Source organism: Cyprinodon tularosa, unplaced genomic scaffold (genome assembly GCF_016077235.1).
Source record: "Cyprinodon tularosa strain WSP-4 unplaced genomic scaffold, ASM1607723v1 ctg762, whole genome shotgun sequence".
In the NCBI taxonomy this organism is placed as follows: Eukaryota; Metazoa; Chordata; class Actinopteri; order Cyprinodontiformes; family Cyprinodontidae; genus Cyprinodon; species Cyprinodon tularosa.
Window position 1 is genome coordinate 127,357 of NW_024039521.1, and position 22,100 is coordinate 149,456.

General features: G+C 39.1%; 1 protein-coding gene across 3 annotated transcripts; it reads left to right on the forward strand.

Moving 5' to 3' along the window:
* The first annotated feature begins 1,576 nt into the window (after positions 1–1,576).
* Positions 1,577–11,378, forward strand: si:ch211-220i18.4 (SRSF protein kinase 3). 3 transcript variants are annotated; one of them, XM_038270494.1, is made up of 12 exons: positions 1,577–1,915; positions 2,597–2,697; positions 5,034–5,142; positions 7,413–7,500; positions 7,601–7,688; positions 7,837–7,943; positions 8,062–8,224; positions 8,540–8,616; positions 8,873–8,980; positions 10,351–10,420; positions 10,581–10,640; positions 10,772–11,378. In XM_038270494.1, the coding sequence occupies exons 1-12, from the start codon at positions 1,902–1,904 to the stop codon at positions 10,957–10,959; spliced, it is 1,173 nt and encodes a 390-aa protein (XP_038126422.1). In that variant the 5' UTR covers positions 1,577–1,901; the 3' UTR covers positions 10,960–11,378. The 3 variants fall into 3 exon arrangements, with proteins under 3 accessions (XP_038126422.1, XP_038126421.1, XP_038126420.1); XM_038270493.1 differs by having other exon boundaries at positions 1,708–1,915; positions 5,018–5,142; positions 10,581–10,673; XM_038270492.1 differs by having other exon boundaries at positions 1,712–1,915; positions 10,581–10,673.
* The last annotated feature ends 10,722 nt before the right edge of the window (positions 11,379–22,100 follow it).

Below are 22,100 nucleotides of genomic sequence, written 5' to 3' on the forward strand. Positions count from 1 at the left end.
AGTAGCTGTGTTCCCCCATGGACTGCCAGTCCTTTCCCCCTCCTGCTTGGCTGAGTTTTCTAAAGCCGGGCATACACTGTACCATTTTTTGCCGTAGTCGGGCCAATCCTTCAGTTTTATGAGAATTTTTTCGATCAGACCAACTTTCAGCCTCCTCCTGCGTACTGCATCGTGTACTATACAGGGGGTAACAACTCTCACGACCATCTCTCGATCAGGTATTGTAAGGTCGGGAGAAAATCAAACATGTTTGAAATTCAGTCGGCAGTCCTAAGGTGTTTGTGGAAAAATCATCTTATTGAAGCAGAGCTAGGAGACAATTTACCAGAGCCTCCAGCACTACGCATGTGCAAAAAAGAGAGTTCTTCTTCTTCCAGATTAACTAGATGGATGTGTGATTTTTGGACTTGTAGTGTGAGCAGGTAGATCGCATCAGAGTGTCGGGCCACACAGTGTGAGAATATACATCATGAGCTGTGAACTTTTAAACCCTGCTGTGTTATCATACAGTTTGAGCTGTAGCTGCGTGCAACGATTGAAAATATCGAACAGGCTTAATAAAACTCCTCGCTATAATTTGTGTCCATGCCTGATTCTGCATGTGGGTCAGAAAGGTTCAGCCGGACATGACACTTCCAGACAATGTACTTATGTTGTTTTTTTTTTTTTTATTTGAGATGGAAAAAAAATGAAAGATTTAGTAAAATTATTATTTTTTTTAAATAATCAGTTATTGTACGTTCCACTTAAAAAAAAAAAAAGATCAATACTTTTGACTGAGAGCAGTAATCATGGCAAGACCAAATGCCCAAAGGGCTAAACGAGCCAAAAAATGTTGGTAAACACTGGTCTGCATCATAAAATAATTATGTCTAATGAGACAATTAGTTGGACTTGGACATATTTAGGGGTGTAAAGGGAGCTTGCCTGACTGTGTGTTTCTTGAACAGGGCCGCCTTTTACAGTTGCCTTTTGTAAGTCTGCTTCTGTCTCCTTGAACCCCAGTCGGCCTTGGCAGATGGCCGCTCACACTTAGCCTGGTTCTGCTGGAGGTTTCTTCCTGTTAAAAGGGAGTTTTTCCTCCCCACTATTGCTACATGCATGTTAAGAGTGAAGTATTTCCTTTGAGTCAATGAGTCGATGTAATCAACTGGTTTTTCTTAGATAGAAAACTTTGAATCAGTTTGACTGTATGATCTGGTTGAACTGTAAAGTGCCTTGAGATGAGTTGTGTTGTGAAATGGGGCTATATAAATAAACTGAACTGAAATTGAATTAAATGTATTCCATTCCTGAAATGTCCACTTTCTTTCCTTCTGAAACTAAGTCATATGTTTAAAGTTAGGAATTCTATTGTGATGCCAAGTTTAGCCCAAAGGTCGACCTTCCTATGGGTCCAAAGTAAAAAAAAAAAAAAAAAAAAATCACCAGCTGTCTCTAGCTCAGTCCTCATGTGTTTTGAACTTATGGGACATTTCTCCTTCATTTCTTTGCACACTGCTGTTTCTTTCCCACAACTGAGGACTACAACATATTAATAAATGAAACAGGGAGACAAAGATTTAAACTCAGCTAGAGACTGAGAGGGAAATTTGGCAGAAGCCAGGTGAAGGTCGACAGGCGTTGAGTTCAGTGTCGGCTGGAGATTTCCATGTTTAGATCCTGCTGACTCCTACTGGTATTTCTAGCCTTGGAAGGGATCAACCCAACCACCCCCACCTTCCCTTTTTCTGTTTCTCTGCTGCTTTTCAACTGCTGCAGAATTGAAGGCAAAAGCTCCATTCATTTCTTGGTACTGTATTTGTCTGTTGTTTCAACCTGAAGCCAAGTTTCGATTGTTACAGGCTGGAAATATCCAACTACTTTAATGGTTAGTAACTCAGCTCTTGAGCCTCCTCACGATGCAGCATCTCATGTGAGTATATTTTACTCCTCAGTTGCATGCTTCCTTTTGGATCTACTTTTGGATTTACTGCAAGATTGTGTAAGATAAAATTAATTTGAAGAAAATTGTAAAACGTTGCAAACTTTCAAGACAGTTTACTTAAACTGACGATCTTCCAGAAAGTCAAATGTTAAATTTCCATGTTGAAATGTGTTTTCTCTTTTCAAACTGCCTCCTGGTTTTTGCAAAGATAAGAAAATAATTTGAAGGAACCTTATATACCTGTATGAGGCCAGGACAAAAAAAATATCACTATTTGCTTGAAGCAAAGACTTTCACAACACAATACAGGAGAGTCTTTTGCATCAAACAAAGAAACGAAATCTGTGCTAATTCTTTTCTGACAAAGGTTCCAGTCAAGTTGTGACTAGAGATGGGTGGCAGCTGGGACGCTGAGTTCTCTGGTTGCATGACGAAATGATTAACAGCTGTCAGAAATAGTGCAACTTCCGAAATGGTTCGGTCGCTTCTGAGCCTGGCAGTCAGACATGTTTCGGCTGCATAGTGTCACTGCATGAAACTCTAAAAACAGCTTAGCTGCCCTTGGCCCAGGTGCTATGCAGAGTTTGGGCCAGAAATACCTTGGAGATCACATGTGAGATGAACAAGGAAGTGCATTTTCTTTTTTGTATGTGCTCTTTGTGTTTGTAGGAGTAGTGGTGGTTCCTCTCATGATTCTGGAACCATTGAAGGCCAACAGCTCTGTTCTAAGGAAGGTCAGGACTGTGAAGACCCAAGAGAATACTGCTATGGTATGTAAAGCACAGGCAGATGTTTCTTTTTCTCAATTGATAAGAGTCAGTCTAAAGATAAACAATGTATAAAGCAACTGCAACGAACTGGCGACCTGTCCTGAGTGTACCTCGCCTCTAGCCCATAGACAGCTGGAGATAGGCACCAATACCCCTCATGACCCCAGCAAGGGATACGTGGGACAGAAAATGGATGGATGGATATAAAAGGCATATCAGTTTGATAAAAAATAAATAAATATGAAAGGAATGGAGGAATAATTTTCATCTTTACAAATCATAAAAAAACCAGGGATTAAAGCAATCAAACCCTTCTAATAAGTCTGAGCAGATGATTCATCTTTGGTAATGAACTTCCAGACTGAATTTAAAATATGATAGAATAAAATAGAAAAGAAAATCCCTTTATTGTCACTCAATGGGGAAATTCTAATGTTTACAGTAGCAAAAAGAGTATTGAAAAAATTGTCACACACAATTTGGAAGGGCTCCTCACCATAACCCTAATCTTTAGCTTCCTCAACTGAATCAGTTTAATTTTCAGGAGAGTATTAGAATAATATTTTAGGAGAAGAAACCATCTGGGAAAATGAAAAGATTGTTTCAAATCAAAAACTGACAGAAATAGGAATGATTGAGATTTATGTGGATTATGTTTTGGAGGTCTCATTCACAGGAGGGTTAAATAACAAAATTGGAGTCAGTATTTTACAGATGTGAGATTGAACAATCAGTCTGATGAATCGGCTTGCTTGAGGCAAAACAATAAATCAAATCAGGGATTCACTGTATTAAAAAAAAAAATCCATATTTTATTGGGAGTTAAGGGCTCTAAAAATGCTGAAGGGGCACAAGCTGTTGTATTTAGTTTAGGAGTCATGGGAAATACTTAAAAATCCATCCATCCATCCATCCATTTTCTGTCACGCTTATTCCAAATGGGGTCACGAGGGGTGCTGGTGCCTATCTCCAGCTGTCTATGGGCGAGAGGCGGCATACACCCTGGACAGGTCACCAAATACTTACAAATACAGTATAAGGAAATTTTTTCCTACTAAAATAAAACAGTATGTAATTTGTAAGGTCATAGCTGAAGTCATGCAAAAATAATTCTGTATCGGTTTGACCCTGTAATACTGGGAGAAGTTATGCTGTTCTCTATGAATATACCTCTACCACCACCTTCCAACAAATTCCGCTGTATAAATACCGTTTATACAGTTTCATCTCTAGGCAGACAAACCCAGGCAGGCATGGAGGATGTGGACTTGGTGAAATACTCTGCAGCATATGTGTCCCACTTCTGAGCTACCATATGTTGAGATATATATCTATGGTACTGCTGTGGCACACATTAGCTGGTCAAATCTAACTGCATTACATTAATTAATCTCATTTACACTAAGCAAACACTCTATTTGCACTAATGAAGATTCCTTCATGTAAACTGTCTTAGATCCGCTCCTATAGAGAGTCTTTGACCTTTTTTGGCTAATCTCTCCTAATAATTTGATCACTTCGAGGTAGTATTGCTCTGTGTATATGGCACTGAACTTTGATCTTCAGAATTTTAAACATGTTGGAGGGCAACAATACAAATAGTCATATATGACCTCTTGACCGACACAAGCAGCATGAACTGAACTGTGTCCGTGTTGTTTTTTAATATATTGGGTTGGGTATTTTTAAGGTTCCATTTTCATTGCAAATTGTTTCTATTTTAAAGCAAACACAGAGATTACGAACAATACTTGGTAGAGATTTGTGGAAATAACAGGAGCTCCTCACAGCCTTCCTGGATCCCTCACTTACATGCTGTAATCCGCAGTAATCTGCATGTTTTTTCACCTGACCTTGCCTCCCGTTCCATTGTGTTACAGCTGTGCAGGTATCAGTACCTCTGCTGTCCTTGTGATACTGAAAATGCCTGACACAGTCATAAATTACATACCACCTCATATGGTGTTCTGGTATATAAGAAAGAGAGATCCTATTCTAACTCCTAGATAATAATAATAAGAAAGTGTCATGTGGGTTAAATGAGGACAGGAACATGATAATCCAGCATCTTGCCTTGGTGTCCTGCAGGCAGGTCTGAGCATATTACTCACCAATAGACATGTTAGGGCTCTGAGGAAGTTGTTCTGCCAGAAATAGCTCAAGCTCTATAAACTATGTGGCTGAAGCTTCCTACTTGTTTTTTTTTTTTTCCTTTTCCTTTTTAATATTCACATCACTTTAGGAGACGTTTGACATTGGGTTATATAAATCGCTGGGTACTGCTGGATCTTTCTGTGCTTAATCCAGGATTTTGTTACAGTTGTGGATCTCCCCAGGTGGTTACCATCCCGTCCAGATTGGGGACACTTTCAACAGAAGATATCAGGTGGTGTCTAAACTGGGCTGGGGCTTCTTTGCCACGGTATGGCTCTGCATAGACCTCAGGTATGGTTTTTAGCAACAAAGATGAGGAATCGTGAAAACAGTGTCTTCCAAAATCTGCCAACATCACCACTGAGTGAACCTTTCCATGATTTGCTACGTTAAAACCAAAAACGATTAACTAGAAGAAGCAGCTCACTGTAACTCTGGGGAGCCTGCAGAGATCTGAAACTCAGGGGGGACAAATCTGTTGAGGGAAAAACACTAATTCATTGCACAAAGGCTTATTGGAGACAGATAAAAAGTTTTCTTTTCTGCTAAAAACTTTAAAATTGTATGATTGGTTTCTTTAGTTTGTGCAAAGCAGTGTTGTAGTTTGCTGATATAAAGATACCTGAACCTTTTGGCCTACAAGCTAAACACTGAACTGTGTTTGCAGAAAGTTAACTCATGTCACCTGAACACACTAAAAATCAGTAAGGACTCTAAGCACAGGCAGAAGTGTATCTGCTGGGGCCATTAAGAGTGCCACCCGAAAGTGCTGGCAGTGAGAAAGAGCCAGGAATGCTTCCTTGCATCTCTAGCCACCGCTATGAGCTATACAATCGCCCACAGTCGCTATAGTGATAGAAAACATAATGACAGCCTAGCCTGGGTGCCAGTCCGAACTTAGTCCCGCCCACAAGGTTTGAGTTCGGGGAAGTTCGGTCTGGCTCTGCTCCATAGTAGCGCGAGTATTATCGCCCACTGTCAGGCGATCCAATCAAATTGTCAGGGCGGGCTTTATACGATGATGGACAGATGATCAAGAGTAACGTAATCAACCACGTGACCAAAGCGCGCTTGGGTGACAACAATAATGGCTGCCGCTGGAGAGTTTGGGTGAGTAGATTCTGCTATTAAGTCTGTTCTAGAAGATATCGACAGCAAATTAATTTTAAAAGAGGAACAGAGAAACGCGATCAAGTCTCATCTTCTTATTCTAGGCTTGAAACTGCACGCTTTGATTTTTGTGGACAACAACTATGCCTCGCTTAAGATACGTCACGCACTCCGTTGCTCTTATTGGTTGTAGGTCTATCCAATTGAGTGCAGAGGCATTTTATTTCCTGGTTCGTTCGAAACACGCCCCATAATCACAGCTCTATGGAGCAGTATCAGACTCATATTCTGACTAGAATTGAGTCGGACTACGTCAGGCTAATGACAGCCCAGCTCACAGAGTTAAATACAAAAATTGTTATTCCATGACATGTATTGTGTATTAAATATGCAAATGTTCTCCATCATGAATTTTAGTTTTTATAAGGGAGAAATGCAGCCATTTGTTACATTTGTGTAACTTTTTGTTTTGTGTAGTTCTTTTCTGGAAAGCCGTAGTCCAAATTTGACCAACATAGTTTGTGTGTATCCACCATGTACTGTCAATAATAGTGTCATGTTGTGGGTATGCTATCTTAAGCAGAAATATGAAAGCTTAGTTTGATGTTTGGATGGTCTGAACTTAATCCAAGGTCTTTCAGAAAGAAAAACCTGGTAGAACCAGTGACAGAGTTTCTACTTTGTTTTCTTGTAGCATTAGGGTTGTTTTTCTGACAGAAAAACAATCCTAACATAATTCATTGTCTTGCTGTTGAAAGAAGCCTTGATGAAGTCTGACTAATTGTGAGCTAATCTACAAACTAATATGACTCTTTTCAGATTTTTAAATATAATGAAATGTAAGACCATGTAATCTTTGCTCCAAAGGTCTTCAACAGGGGGTCCGCGACCCCTAGGGGTTCCACAGAGGTACTGCATGTGGGTCGCAATTTTTTTCACTAATTGAAATGTCTTTAAATACACATTAACATGAATTGAACACTGTAGTAAACAGATAAATGAAGGCAGAAGATATCTTTCAGTCATCAATTCATACATTCAGCAACACGCAGGAGCTCTTTCAAGCTGGGCACGGTTTTATTCACAACACCTGTCCCATCCTCTATCTGTAATAGAGTGACTATAGGACCAGTTTGATATAACACAATTTCATATAATATATATAATTAGGGGGTCCCCGCTCCATCTCACCATCAGTTTGGGGGTCCTTGGCCTGGTAAACATTAAAGTCCCCTGCTCTATGCCATACTTTGTGCACAAGGCTTTGTGTTAATCTGTGACATAAAATCCCAAAGAAACACAGGCTTATGTTTGTGATGAGAAAAATGTAATAAACTTCAACTGTCATTTGCAAACCACTGTGCAAAGGTTCAAAGGGGGATTCTATACTTTGCACATTTATATCCTTATAAAATAAAAAGAAAGCACTGCTTTGGTGTTTGTGTTCGCAGGTCAGGTCGGCGAGTTGCTGTTAAGGTGCTGAAGAGCGGAGCAGAGTTTACCCAGGCAGGACAAGATGAACTGACTCTCCTACGATACGTCAGTTTTTCGCCGCCTCTTTCTGTTGATGTTAAAATATACATAGCATCACTAAAACACCAATTCCCTGTTTCATTCTTTACTGTCTCTTGTTCTTCAGTCCAGTGGCCCTGTTAGTCGTCACCCTTACAGCCAAAGGGTTGTTCAGCTGCTCGATGAATTCAAGCTTGCTGGAGTCAACGGTGTCCGTATCTTTGGTGATTTCAAAACTTTATATATATGAGTGCTAAGGTCTTTCCCACTGTGCTATGGTTACTCAGCATATGAACATGCTGAGTGATGTATTATAGTTTAAGTATGTGGATTCTAAAACTGTCCTTAACCTGTGATGATGAGACATGTGCCTGGTTCTGGAGCTGCTGGGACTCAACCTCAGGAGCTGGCAACTCTGTTTTGGAAATCCAGGCCTGTTGCAGCCTTGGGTTAAACAAATACTCACTCAGGTAAGCAATAGGGGAGATCTACACCTGTTCAGATGACCATTTCCAAGACGAATCAGCTGTTTGTGGTTCATCTGTTCCTCTTTCATTAGCAACATCTCAATTCCTCATTTCTCTGTAGGTTCTCCAAGGCTTGGACTACCTTCACACTCGCTGCAAAATCATTCACACAGACATCAAACCAGATAACATCCTGCTGCACCTAAAGGAGCAGACCCATGTTACACCACCAGGGGGCAGCAGTTTCCTCTCTGTACCAGCTGTAAAGGAAACCGAGAACACAGGCACAGATGTTTTCTAGATTCTTACACATGCTGCAGGGTTTCAAATGCAAATCTCTGCTTGACAGAATGTGTTTCTCTGTTTTATGAGCCAACAATATGTGCATCGCATCTCTTAATACTATCAAGCTTGAATTAGGCAAAGTTTGTAATATGTCTGCAAATGAAGCAAATATCCCTACTTCAGTTAAGAAATGAAAAAAGGACAAAACATCCTTCAGGTGGAAAATATGATGAATACTACAGTGCTATTTTTACATTAGTTGAAGTTTTTAGAAGTTATTTTATTCTAACTTCATACTTATTTATCATCTTCAGAGACAGAACAAGTGAACCCGTACAGATTAAAGGAAATTTCAGTAAAGATTGCTGATTTGGGAAGCTCCTGTTGGGTGGTTAGTATTCCTGTTTTTCATACACATTCAACAGTAAGGATCTGTCTTTGCAGGCTGTTTTCTAACCCTTTAGTTTAACTCCATAATTATCTTCTATGACTATTTTAGGAACTGCTCTTTGCTGCCTCTTTGTTGCCTCAAGCTGAGTTTTTTTTTTTTGTATTTGTTGTGCAAAAAAGTGCAGATAGTTTACATATGCTGAAAAATGTATCTGCTTTGTTTTTTCCTGGCTGCCTTTTTCTTGGCCCTGATCCAGTACAAGCATTTTTGTGAGGAGATCCAGACCCGTCAGTATCGCTCTTTAGAGGTCCTGCTTGGTTCTGACTATGGTCCGCCAGCTGACATCTGGAGTGTGGCGTGCATGGTGAGAAATCATCTGTTAAACAACTCAGCATTTTTCTTTGCCAATACATTTCTGTCTACATGAAATAGCACCCGTGTGTTGGAGTGAACATACTGAACATCCTTTGTAGTAATACTTTTAGCGGCTAGCTAGCTCAAGTGGTAAGTCACCCGTCCTGCAAGCAGGAAGTCTGGGGGAATGAGCTATCAGTGTGGTCCTTTGGCAAGACCCTTCACACTAATGCCCACTTTGGGTAGTGCAATCGAGGTTTTGAGTTTAAGCCCCACTCCCATGGACTGCCACACTGGCTCTCTGAGCAAGACCCTTAGCCCCACGTTGCTCCCCAGGCGATGCACAATGGTAGCCCCTGCTCCCCAAGGGGATGGGTTAAATGCAGAGAGTTACTGTAATTTTGTTGCTCTGTACTCGTGACAGAGTGATGACAATAAAAATGCTGGAAAATTAAATATTTTTATATTGTTTGTTAAATGGCCCCAGAATGAGCAGCATAGTGAAACTTTACACATTCGTTAGTCAGGTTTGATGCTAACTTTTCCACAAAGTCAGGAGGTACTGCATACCGAAAATCTTTTTTTTTATTTTTTATTTCCCATTGCATACAAGTCATAGGATCGACATTAGAAATGTTTTATTTTCTTTTTTAACCATTAACACTAGAAATCCTAGAGATACGAGAATTTTCGTCAGTCTCCAGATACTATGTTCAAAAAGGAAATTGTCTTGCTTTTCTGCTTGAAATAGATCAATACATCGATCAGGATCTAGGATCTTTTCCCAGTGCGTCTGATTAAAAACACAAGCTCTTAGAAAGCATTATGTTAAATAATATGTGCTAAGACTCTGACCAAAATAAAAGCATCAACACTAAATATGCTACCCTACGGCAAAGAGTTAAGATTTCAGATTCATGTATCTAAACTTAGCCCTTTTACACAAAGTCATCAGTTTGGTAATTTTCTTTTTGAAAACTCTGACTTTCACAACTAGACACATGTAGAAAATGGGGAATCTACACAAAAGTTGAACAAACGAATTTGTCGTTTAATGAAAGCTCTAGTGAAAAAAACAAAAATTTTGACAATTGTTTCAAGATCTAGGCATAAAGAGGTTTCACTGAGTCAAACCTTACAGATGTGGAGCTTTTGCACATCTGTTAGCTGCAAATGCTGCTAATTGTGCAGTAAGCATTATATGAAATGCAGTTAACATTGGGGTAACCTTTGAAAATATCTGTATAGAATAAATCTTCTTTAACTGACTGTTAGTCTGAAGATGACAACAATGCGGGCACAAACCATCTGTAACAGTTTATGCTTCCTTCTTTAATTTGCCACACATGTCACCCTGAATGTTCTTCTGAATTCTCCCAGGCCTTTGAGTTGGTCACTGGAGATTCATTGTTCCATCCCAAAGCCAGCGAGTTCATTTCCCTGGAGGAAGGTGGGTTTAATTCAGTGAGCTGACACTAACTGAGAAGAAACATGCACTGGCACAGGATTAAATGGGATTACTGCATGCTTTCATTGTAGCTGTAGATGCTAATTTGTCTTGAAACTGTGAATCTGTTGTATAATGTTTGTGATGTCTCCATCTACCTCAGACCATATCTCCCAGATCATTGAGCTCCTCGGCAAAATTCCACCAGATGTTGCCCTGTCGGGTAAATATTCAGCTGAATACTTCAACCGCAAAGGTACACCTTCTTCTTCAAGATAACCTTTTTAAACTATTTTTTATCTTGAAGTTTACAAAATGTTTTATGTGAACTTTAAAATGGTATTTGCTATGCAGGTGATCTCCGTCATGTAGGTCCATTGAAGCCCTGGAGACTTTATGATGTTCTAGTTGAGAAATATAACTTCCTCTTAGGGGAGGCCTCTGAATTCTCAGATTTCCTTCTCCCTATGCTGGATTATCACTCTGAGAGACGGGTGACTGCTGCACAGTGCCTTCAACACCCATGGTTGACCTCCGTTTGACCTTCTAAAGAGCCTGCAGGCCTAAAGACCATGGAAAGTTCTTGCAGCCACATGCTTTCAGATGCAAGACCTTGACAGCTTCAGGGCATCTTTGAATTTTAATATTCTGGGAATTCCTGTTACATTTGTTTAGCATCAGAAAGAGGATCTTTTCCACTTGACCTTTATAAGAAATTTAGCCATTTTTCCTTTTTTTTTCTTGATTCCCCCTGAGTTTTTTCGTCAGACCTTTGGTATAAAGCTTTATGGTTTTTGTCTAAACACTGGAACCTTAACTGTCCAGATTAGCAAAAATATTCAGCAGTTCATTTATTTGTTTCTTTTCTGACTGTTTTTTTGACAAATGTTTAGCATTTAGGTAATGTTTTTAAAAGCAAAATCATTGGTTTTCATTTTTCATTAAAGAAATGCTAAAAGAATGTTGAGTGAATTTTAACTGTGTACTCTAGAATTTTGCTATAAAGAGTCCTGGTCTGTATTTCTTTCTTGCTCCATGTCACTAAAGTTCTCAAAGTTAAAGGTATTGTTGAGGATTTTCACAAATTTTTCGAATTAAAAAAAAAATGCATATGCAGAAGCTGGTACCTGCTCCCAATAAGGTAAGCTTATTAAACGTGTGCGAGAGCATGCAGAAGGCCATTTCACCTAGTGTACGCTCTGCTTAAAAATTTCTGTTCTTATAGCTCATACAAGCTTACTGTGCCCGAATGTCTGCCCTAACACCTAAATTACTCAATCACTATATAGAGCTGGGACTATATAGTGGACTTTATAGTGACTCAGTTAACTGACCGTTCAGACAGATGATCACTGCTTTTTGCTCCCTGTTAGTCACGTAACTCCTCCACCACGCAGTGCCTGCATCATCTTTGTTATTAGTCGCTGCTGTCAGGTAGCGACATACTATGGAAATAGGATGTCACAAATCCCATAATGCTTTGTGCGGAGAGCTCTCTGCACAAAGCATTCTGGTATATATGTGCCTCTTCTGAGGCCTTTCTTTTCTTCTCATACACTTCGTAGACACTTTTTCTCTTTCGACCCTCGGCCATTTTCAAAGAACTGCAGTGAAAGGTGGACTTCAATGACTGTCTGAAACCGTAGCTCACCACAGATATAAACCTCTGAAAGTGTGCATTTAATATTTCTCATAGAAAAAAATGTGAATCTTTATGTTTTTTAAATGTCTAAATGAGAAAGGGGTTCATAGTGTACATCCCTCTAGCATTATTAGTGGAACTAAAATAATTTTTTTCTCAGTTGAAGACACACAGACAACCTGAGCAAGTACTATGAACAAATGCACAGATTTTATTTCATTCAGCTGTTGTAAAAACAAAGATAGACATTTGATATTTTGTACAATTGAGTAGAGTGGGTGATACAGCAGAGTCATAATAAATTAAATCAGAGAAGATGGGATAAAGAACATCATCATTACATATGGATTTTATATGTTGATATTTAAAATCTTTTGTAGTCTTAATGAGATCAGAAATGACTAATTGAAGGAATGTCCTAATCTAAGTCTAAGTATCTTTGTCTTAAAGGAATAGTACACCCAAAACATGATTAGCCTTCATTTTCTACTCACCCCCATGCTGAACAACACTCTGGAGTACTTTTTTAATATCTCAAATGTATCTGGAGATCTGGGAGGCTTCTTGCTGTCTGCTGACATTCAAATAATGGAGGTCTATTGTGCCCGAGGCAGAAAGGTCCATAAAAGTCCACAAAAACGTTTCAATATTCCTCCATACTGCTCGTCCAATGTATTCCAAGTGTCCTGAGTGGGTAGCATCCAGAATTTACTCAAAACGAAGTCATTTAGAATGTTTTTAGAGCATAAACAGTAGTGTATAGGATTTCCTGAAAGCGCGCACATGTGCGCTCACGAAGCTACGGAAGCCGGCAGACCAAACCAGCGCATTCAGCTCGGCAAAGAACTCATGCTCTTCCTCAACACTGAAGTCCTCAGACATTTTTCTTTCGTTGTTTCTTTCTTTGCACAGGTAAACAGCACATTTCTTCTTCTACGCTTGCATTATTGGCAGAGCAGACGCTGAATGCGCACTTTCATCTGGTTTGGTGTGCCGGCTTCCGTAGCATCATGAACGCGCATGTGCGCGCTTTCAGGAAATCCTATACACTACTGTTTATGCTCTAAAAACATTCTAAATGACTTCGTTTCGAGTAAATTCTGAATGCTACCCACTCAGGAGACTTGGAATACTTTGGACGAGCAGTATGGAGGAATATTGACACGTTTTTTGTGGACTTTTATGGACCTTTCTGTCTCGGGCACCATGGACCTCCATTATTTGAATGTCAGCAGACAGCAAGAAGCCTCCCAGATCTCCAGATGCATTTGAGATATCAAAAAAGTACTACAGAGTATTGTTCAGCATGGGGGTGAGTAGAAAATGAAGGCTAATCATGTTTTGGGTGTACTATTCCTTTAAGGCATTTTGGAGCTGATCACTATTTTTACTAGTTCTCCAGCAAACACTTGTTTTTGGTCTTGTGTCGGGGATTGTGTGCCACCTGAATGATATTTGTTTGACCTATTTTTAAAAACATCAACCATGGTTTCACATACAAGCCTTGCGAAACATTCCAAGCAAAAGAGAGACTATATCAGCTGCTGCAGCTTTCTATCTGCTCCCACCAGATGTCAGCATAGTGGAGCCTCGTCTAATACAGCTAAAAAATCTGTTCTAATATTTTAAGATACTGAAAGCAGCATATTAAGTTTCTAAAGCGGGACAAGTTCTCTAAACTTTGTCCAAACACACTAACTGGATTCCAATTAAAAACTGCAAACAAAAACTACATCGTTGGTGCAAACTGCTAAAGGAAACTGAGGAAGTCAGTCTTTTTGTGGTGAAGAAGAACTGGACACAATCTCAATACTATTACAGACGATGAATTATTGATAAATGTGCTGTCTCTTCCTGTACTTTAATCCCTCATACCACATTAAAAGAATTACAACATATATGCTGGAAATACAATAGTTTTCGAGACTAATTCCAAAGCTGGGTCTTAAAGAACTAATTACTACCTGTAACTAAAAGGTCCTACTAACAGAGCAATCCCTCCAGTCCGAGACTAAAGACAATGAAAAAACAAACAACAAATAAAGCAATAAAAATGTAAAGTCTAGAAGAAAATGAAATAATTTCAAACAGCTATTATCTTCTTTTTTATATTTCTTTCAGTGAGCTTTCATTTTGATAAGGTAAATTTTACCTGGGCTTAATGACAGCATAAAGAGCTTCAACGTACCATATATTCTCATCTATTACCTGAAATGTTGTGATAATGACAAAGTAATTTATCATCAGTAACATTTAATGCGTCTCATCTTCTAGGTGTCATCAAATGTTATCAAAAAGGTTGGGGATCTTACTAACTGATCCTTGCATTAAAACACCACTTATTGTTTTTAATTAGGGCTTACAAATGCTCAATGGATAAAACTTTGACCTCATAAAAACCTTGATCAATAAAACATTTCCACATTCCAGAGTTAAAAAGAAACAAGTGGAGAAAGCACACAAAACTATAGCATGCATTAAGGTCACTTAACCTTTGTTCTCACCATCAACCTACTTAACCAGCTCTTTAACACCATAATTCATTATATGATTAGCCCTCACTGAAACCCTTAAAAATTTCAAAGGCAAAATGCACAAATCTGTTAAACAAAATCTAAACAAATCTGAAAAGTAATAAGGCATGAGCAATGTTGTTTTCTACACTGAAGTTAGCCTATCCAGCTGTAAGCACGGCACTCCACCAGTGGGTTTCCTTTGTAAACAACCATATATCCACAGTCTGTCTGCACCCGATAACACTTCCTCGGCCATGAGGTGGGTTTCTTTGGTCTGAATAGGGGTGGAGAGAATTGTGAATAAGCTAAACTTTTAAAATCAAGTAATGAATATGAGAGAAAAAATCTACTCACGAGTAGCAGTAAAACCCAAACTCATGACAGAAGCACTTGTCACAGCCTCTCCTGAAGGTATCGCCAGGTTTGAAGAACTTGTCCTTGTATGAACAGATCCCTGAGGAAGAAAGGAGCACTATGGTGACATATGTCTGTGGCCTGCAGCAACATGTTCCAAGTATCCAAAGCTATGACCATGCTAAGTGAAATTGTACTTGATATATGTTTCAATGGAAGGACTTTTACTTTACTCTCTCTGTGGAACATCTGAAGGTTGCTGGAAGGGATCATGCATGCTAAAGGCTTAACTTATGTCCTCAGTAAATTCTCTTTCCACCCCTAAAGGCTGTGAAAAGCTTTCCTCATGCGGCTTGTCACCTTGAGAAGTGGGGGTCAGAGGAGACACACTGTTCTTTTGCAAAGAGCCTAAAGACTTCAAATGCAAAGTCAACCATAGAGGACAAAAAGTTGGTTTTCAGCCATTTAGAGTTGCTTCAACTGCTGACAGTAACAAACTAATCATGAAAATGTGCAAACGTATGCTCTGGCAAGACAATACAGTTTTGAGTAATTACAGCCAGAAATAAATAGATTTGCTTACCTTTTTTGCGGTAAACTGATGCTTCTGAGGTTTCGCAACACGAGAGAATGACGAGAGCAAGGCTGAAAGCAAACATCAGCCACACAGGGGATTGCTGAACATTACTGGTTTGTTCTGACATTGCAAAATGACAGACTTATCAATTCTTACTCCTAGCAGGTCCAAGTAATTTTATTTTATATAGACTAATGCCACCTTCCAGCAGGTTCTGTTCAAACTCCTTGTGAGGGTGTCACATCTTTACTCAGGGAAAAAAATGTATCCACATGTTTAGTTTTCAGTTTTGTTCCAACTTTTGTTTCAGAACGAGGCATGTTTGGATCTTGGCTGTGTACTCAGGCATCCCTAAGTATTAGCTTCGGCTGATGCCACATGGATGTGGGTGTAAAGAAGGGCAGTGCTTTGTCGTGATGGTCAGGAGTGTCATCGGTGGTCTCTGAACAGCTGGGGCCTGTTGTCTGCATGCTTACTTTTTTTTTTTTCCTCTTCATTATTTATCACCTTCAAGCTGGTACAAACAAATGCTGACTCTTGAAAGTTTAATCTATTTTTACAACCGCTGACTCGTTTGTATGTGGGGGGGGCTCTTTGCTGAGGTTGTCTTTATCTGACGGTCATATTATCCCAACATCCCATTTATAACAGCAAAAATGCACTAATCTAACTCTGTAAAGATGATTATCTCTCCAGAGTTTCAACATTTCTAAGACTATGAGCTTCAAAACAAAGAGAAAGGAAATGTCACCATTTACACGGGACATTTTCTGTTAAAGGTTTATGCTGCTCTTAATGGAGCACAGAGTAAGGGCCGCTTTAAGCCGATATGATTTTTTCAATCTTTGTATGCAGCTACAGCTCTGATATGATCTACCTGCTCAAGCTCTACATCTAAGAACCACGTCAAACTAAGCTCCGCAATGAGATGGCGCTATTTAGACTTGTCTATTTTGATGGCAAACGAGAAGAGGAGGAAAAAGACAGAAATGTTGATGTCTACTGTTAAATATGAAGCTCACTAGAGTGAAACGCGCTGCCTTGGCAATTTGTGTAAAAAAGGCAACAAAATATTTGGACAAAGACATGGCTGAGCGAAGTGGCTACTACGGTCTTTCAATTTTACAGAAATAACTCAATTTCACTCGCACCCCCACCATACTTCTGTGTTTTCGTCTGAGAGGAAGAAGAAGAAGCACTTTTATTTAACAACAATTTACTTCATTCTTTATGCTTATTGTTGGGTTAAATGAATCTAGGAAACTTTAACGTTATGATTGTATTTGTTTTACATTTGAGTTTATTTTATAATTTTCCATCACGCTTATCCAAAGTGGGGTCGCAAGGGTTGCTGGTTCCCATCTCCAGCTATCTACTGGTGAGAGGCGGGTCCATTGCAGGGCAAAAACAGAGACAAACAGAACAAACAACCATTCACGCACACACTCACACCAAAGAACTTAGAGAAGTCAATTAACCTAACAGTCATGTTTTTGGTCTGTGGGAGGAAGCCGGAGTACCGAGAGAACCCACTCATGCTCAGGGACAACATGCAAACCCCATGCAGAAAGAACCGGGCCGGGAATCGAAACCGGAACCTTCTTGCTCAAGGTAGCAGTGCCACCCACTGCTGCACTGAGCAGCCAAGTTAATTATTTTGTTAGGACTAAATATCACACACAGACCCAAAGACTATACAGAATTATATAAGTCTGCCTGAATCTAACCCTGACTGTAATTACCATAATTTTCAACAAAAAGAGTCTAAAACCTTCTAGGCGAGTATCAATTTTACACCAGCAAACTATTTGTAGTTCTATAATTAGATGCACTGTGTGACACAATGCTAATAGTCATTAAGGTAAAAGTACCTACCTTATATGCCATAAGTTTACTTTCATTCTAACTTAAATCACTACATAATTTTTCTTTCAACCGTATTTCTACCTTATATAAAAAATATTACCCACATGACAACTTTAGTTAAATTTCTTCAATTCAGTTGAGTTTATTTATATAGTGCCAATTCACAACATATGTAATTTTAAGTAATCTTGCAAATATTATTAAATCATTTCATACACTCAGATTGGTTAATGGTTTTCCGTCTAAGAAAACCCAGCTGATTGAGTAATTGATTTTCAGGATTTCCTCCTGGAATATCATTTTGGGATAGTAGAAATTTGCTTGCATTGTTTTGTTGACTTTACAGCAATCCCTCTGACCGAGTATGAATGCAGCAACAGTGGAGAGGAAAAACTCCCTTTTAACAGAACCAGGCTGTCTGTGAGTGGCCTTCTTTTGAGGCCCACTGGGGTTTCACTAAAACAGAAGCAGACTTACAAAAGAAACACCATCTCTATATTAGAGATGGTAACAGTAAATAAGCCCAATAGGTGATTCTGTCTAGGACAAAAACAGTCTAGAATGAGCTCTGAGCCAGTTTCATTTCAAACAGGATGAAAGAGAGCACATGTAGTTAATAACAGTGAAAGCTGAGCACATGTCTAGGAGAGAAACAGGACTAAGCACTGGAAAACACACCCAAATTCAACATATAAATTGACGTTGATCGCAGCAGCCCAGTTGATATTTCTTTCCAGGATGATCTGACAGCAAAAAAGAACAAGGCCAGATAAATTTACTGTGGCAAAAAAAGAAGGGCAAGCATAAAGTCAGGGATTACACAAAAAATACTGCAGAGTTGGTAAACCGAAGAAGAATGAAACAGAATGATATGAAGTGGTCCCCCTGTCTTTTAGCAGCCTATAGCCATATAACATAGCGATACAGTAGTTCAGGATATCCTGAGCCACTCAAACTCTAGTTTAAAAAAAAAAAAAAAAGAACAACCCTAGTCTTGAAGACAGGCTTCCCACCTTAGAGATTAAACTGGAAATCTATTTCTCATAACTAAAAGATCTGCCTCCCATACTTGTAATTACCAGTAAGCCTGTAGATTGAGGGTCCTTTGTTAAAAACCACTTCACCCCATCACAAGATATTTCTAATTTAAAACAATCATTAAACTATTGAAACCAACTTTAAATAAATGCAGGGACAGATGATAGGCACATGGACTTACATTATAATAGAAGGATCAAAACGTTCACAGCTATGTCCTCACAAAAAAATGTAGGGTGGAAGTGTTGAACCTCTTTCTGTCTCCATAGCACTCTAACACACACGTGGAGACAGATTTCACTGCATGTGTGACTGACCACAGGACGGTTTGTGGTCAGCCCCTTCCTTCCTGACAGCCTAAGGCCAGTAAACGTTTAACACACCATGCTAAAGCAGAACAGAAAACAAACCAGATATCAGTAGACTGGAAGGTAGCTGAGGGGCACTGCAGCAAAATTCACCACCTGCCTCCATGTCAAACAAGCTAGGCCCCGTTTTAAAAAGAATGGCTGTCCTACCCTCAGCGCAAACCAAAGACTAGTTTTACCGCACTTGTCCAAACCACGTGTTTTCATTTTCAGAACAGATGATATCTATCTGTTTACTAAACCTGCCAACTAATCAACTATGAGTTAAGCTGTTTTTTAAAATATATTTTACATTTGTTAAACAAACAAGGGCTTCTCTCCAGGTATTCTGGCTTCCTCCCACAGTCCATAAACATGACTGTTAGGTTAACTGGCTCCTGTAAAATCCTCTTAGGTGTGAGTGTGTGCATGAATGTTTTTTTTCCTGATTTTCTCTGTGTTGCCCTGCGATGGACTGGCAACCTGTCCAGGGTGTACCTCGCCTCTCCCCCGTAGACAGCTGGAGATAGACACCAGCACCCCTCATGACCCCACTTGGGATAAGCGTGTAAGAAAATGGATGGATGGATAAACAAACAAGAATACATAAAGTAATCTGATAAAATAAAAACAAAAATTTTTGGTTGTAATTCAAAATATCAGGAAGTAAAATCTCTGCTGCACAGAAAAATTGTACAATGTTCAAAATTAGAGTTAATATCTTCATTCTAAGTCTATATAAAACACATTAATTATGTTTTCTTATTGTTCTATTTGAATACGACAGCAATTTTGATATTGTATCGTTACACTGTGATTTAGATGCCCTGTTGGGTAAGCAGCACAGATTTCAGTTGAGGAGTCAAAGTGTATAGGCAAAATTCACAGTGGGTTTACGGGTTTACTCCCAGTCAAGGATCTTTCTGCATGGAGATTCTTCTAAGATTATGTATAGTATTGCAATGTAAAGCAGATTTAGCCTAATTGTATCTCTCGGTTATAGTGAATGAAATTAGATACTTCAATTAAATTAAATAAAATTCAGTTTATTTATATAGCGCCAATTCACAACACAGGTCATCTCAAGATCATACAGTCAAATTGATTCAATTTTTCTATCTAAGGAAAACCAGTTCATTGCATCGATTCATTGACTCAAAGGCAATCCCTCACAATAGGCATGCTTGTGGCGACAGTGGGAAGGAAAAACTCACTTTTAACAAGAAGAAACCTCCAGCAGAACCAGGCTCAGTGTGAGCGGCTATCTGCCGAGGCCGACTGGGGTTCAAGGAGACAGAAGCAGAGATGCGGAAGACAACTGTAAAACCCAGGTAGACAAGCTCCAAACCAGCTCCCATGTCAGAGGATAAAGAGAGCACATCCAGTCAGTCATAGTGAGAGAAACAGGACTATACTGAAAAACAGGCCGATCTCGAACATCTATAAACAAGGTGTTGATGGCAGCAGCACAGCTGACAGGTACATTTTACTAACAACATTTGAGTAACTTTACTCAAACAAACTGAGTGAAAATCGTTACTTTTTCTTTTTGATTTTCACAGAATAAAATGCATAAAAACCAATAGTTATATTGGCAGAGAATTGTAGGACTAGTTAATATATGAGTGATATTTGACAAATAAGCAAAGTTATATTGTCCACAATATATTATAAACGTCCAAGAGTAAGTGTATTTTTTTAGTGTGCTTTGTGCAACAAACCAAAGAAAAAGATGCCAAAATAAAATCAGGTAAGGTCTATTTATAAGTAAGGTCTTATTTACAAATTTAAACATTGAAACATTGCTTGATGCCTTGGTATTTTGGCTCTTAGTATTTTTTTTTGTACAAGATTTTGGTATTCTGAAACCATGTAATCAGCTAAAGGTCTTTAGTGGAAGACGGTGGAAGCTAGTGCTGAGGTCTGACCCTCAAAGATCAAACTTACAGTAGAACCTGTGTTCTACCAAACATGTAAATAGGTTATGTTAAACTTCTCCCATAATCTTTTCATTAGAATGGGGCTTTAGTGTTAAACCTTGACCTGGAACAGTATTTAGTAGACATCTCTTATGAAATTGTACTTCAGCAATATGCTTTTATTATCACATTATCAGTGAAAAGCTTCTGGCAAGGCATTTGATCACTGTTAACTAGAATAATGGTATCGTCCTGACAGAGTGAGGGTTTTCCTGTTTTCCTTGCAGAGTGAATGAGCATTAGTCTCAATGAATATGAGACTCAGCAGCTAGAACAGAAAGGTCGGAAACTCTCTACAGGGGAAAACACAGGTTAGTGACCACAAAACTCTTACGGAGGGCGATTATGAGAGTGTGATTCACGAACCTTATTACAAGGTTCAGTCCCAGCCCAGAGGAATTATTGGAATCCAGCCAAATGACTTTCCATAGCACGCAACGGACACTGCCGGGTTTATTTCCAGGAGTCAAAAACTAAAGGCTGCAGAGCTGACTGACGAACAGAAGCTGGCAGATGACGGAGAGCAGGTGATTCCAGAAGGAGAAGCCAAAGTGGTTGTCAATTAGGCAAACAGAAGTTCAGGCGAGAAGATCAGAGATCCGAAGAGGTACCGTAGGAAAATCCAAGCCAGGGGTCAGTAGACAGATCCAAGGTCATAAGCAGGCAGAATCCAGCAGGAGTCTGGAGACAGGCCAAGCAAACAGATCAAAACAGGGGCAGACAAGCTCAGAGGTCCAAGGCAGAATCTAGTAAGGATCAGGTTATAAGAACAAACAAACTGGTTACTCTATACAACTTTCAACTACGGCTCCAAAAACCGGGCACTGATGCCTGGGACCTATCAGTTTAAGTAGAAGGTTGAACGAGGAATCTGATGAAAGATAATGAAAACTGGATGGAGCTAGGCAGGTGGAAGGAATGAACCAATAATCCAGTCATCAGTGCCAATCATGACATTGGCTAAGTTTCAAAAACAGTTTCACTCAGATGTACAGTTTTCACACATACTAAAGGGGGCTATGATAAGATAATTGTCACACTGTTTATTCAAAGGAGATGAACCAGAAGGAGCATCTCATGTAATAATAGATACATCTGAACAAATATCTTGTGATAAGATTAAATACAGGTGCTGGTCATAAAATTAGAATATCATGAAAAAGTAGATTGATTTCAGTAATTCCATTTAAAAAGTGAAACTTGTATATTATATTCATACATTACATACAAACTCATATATTTCAGATGTTTATTTTGTTTAATTTTGATGATTACAAATGACAACAAATGAAAATCTCAAATTCATCATATCAGAAAATTAGAATATTGTGAAAAGGTTCAAAATTGATGGCCCCTGGTGCCAC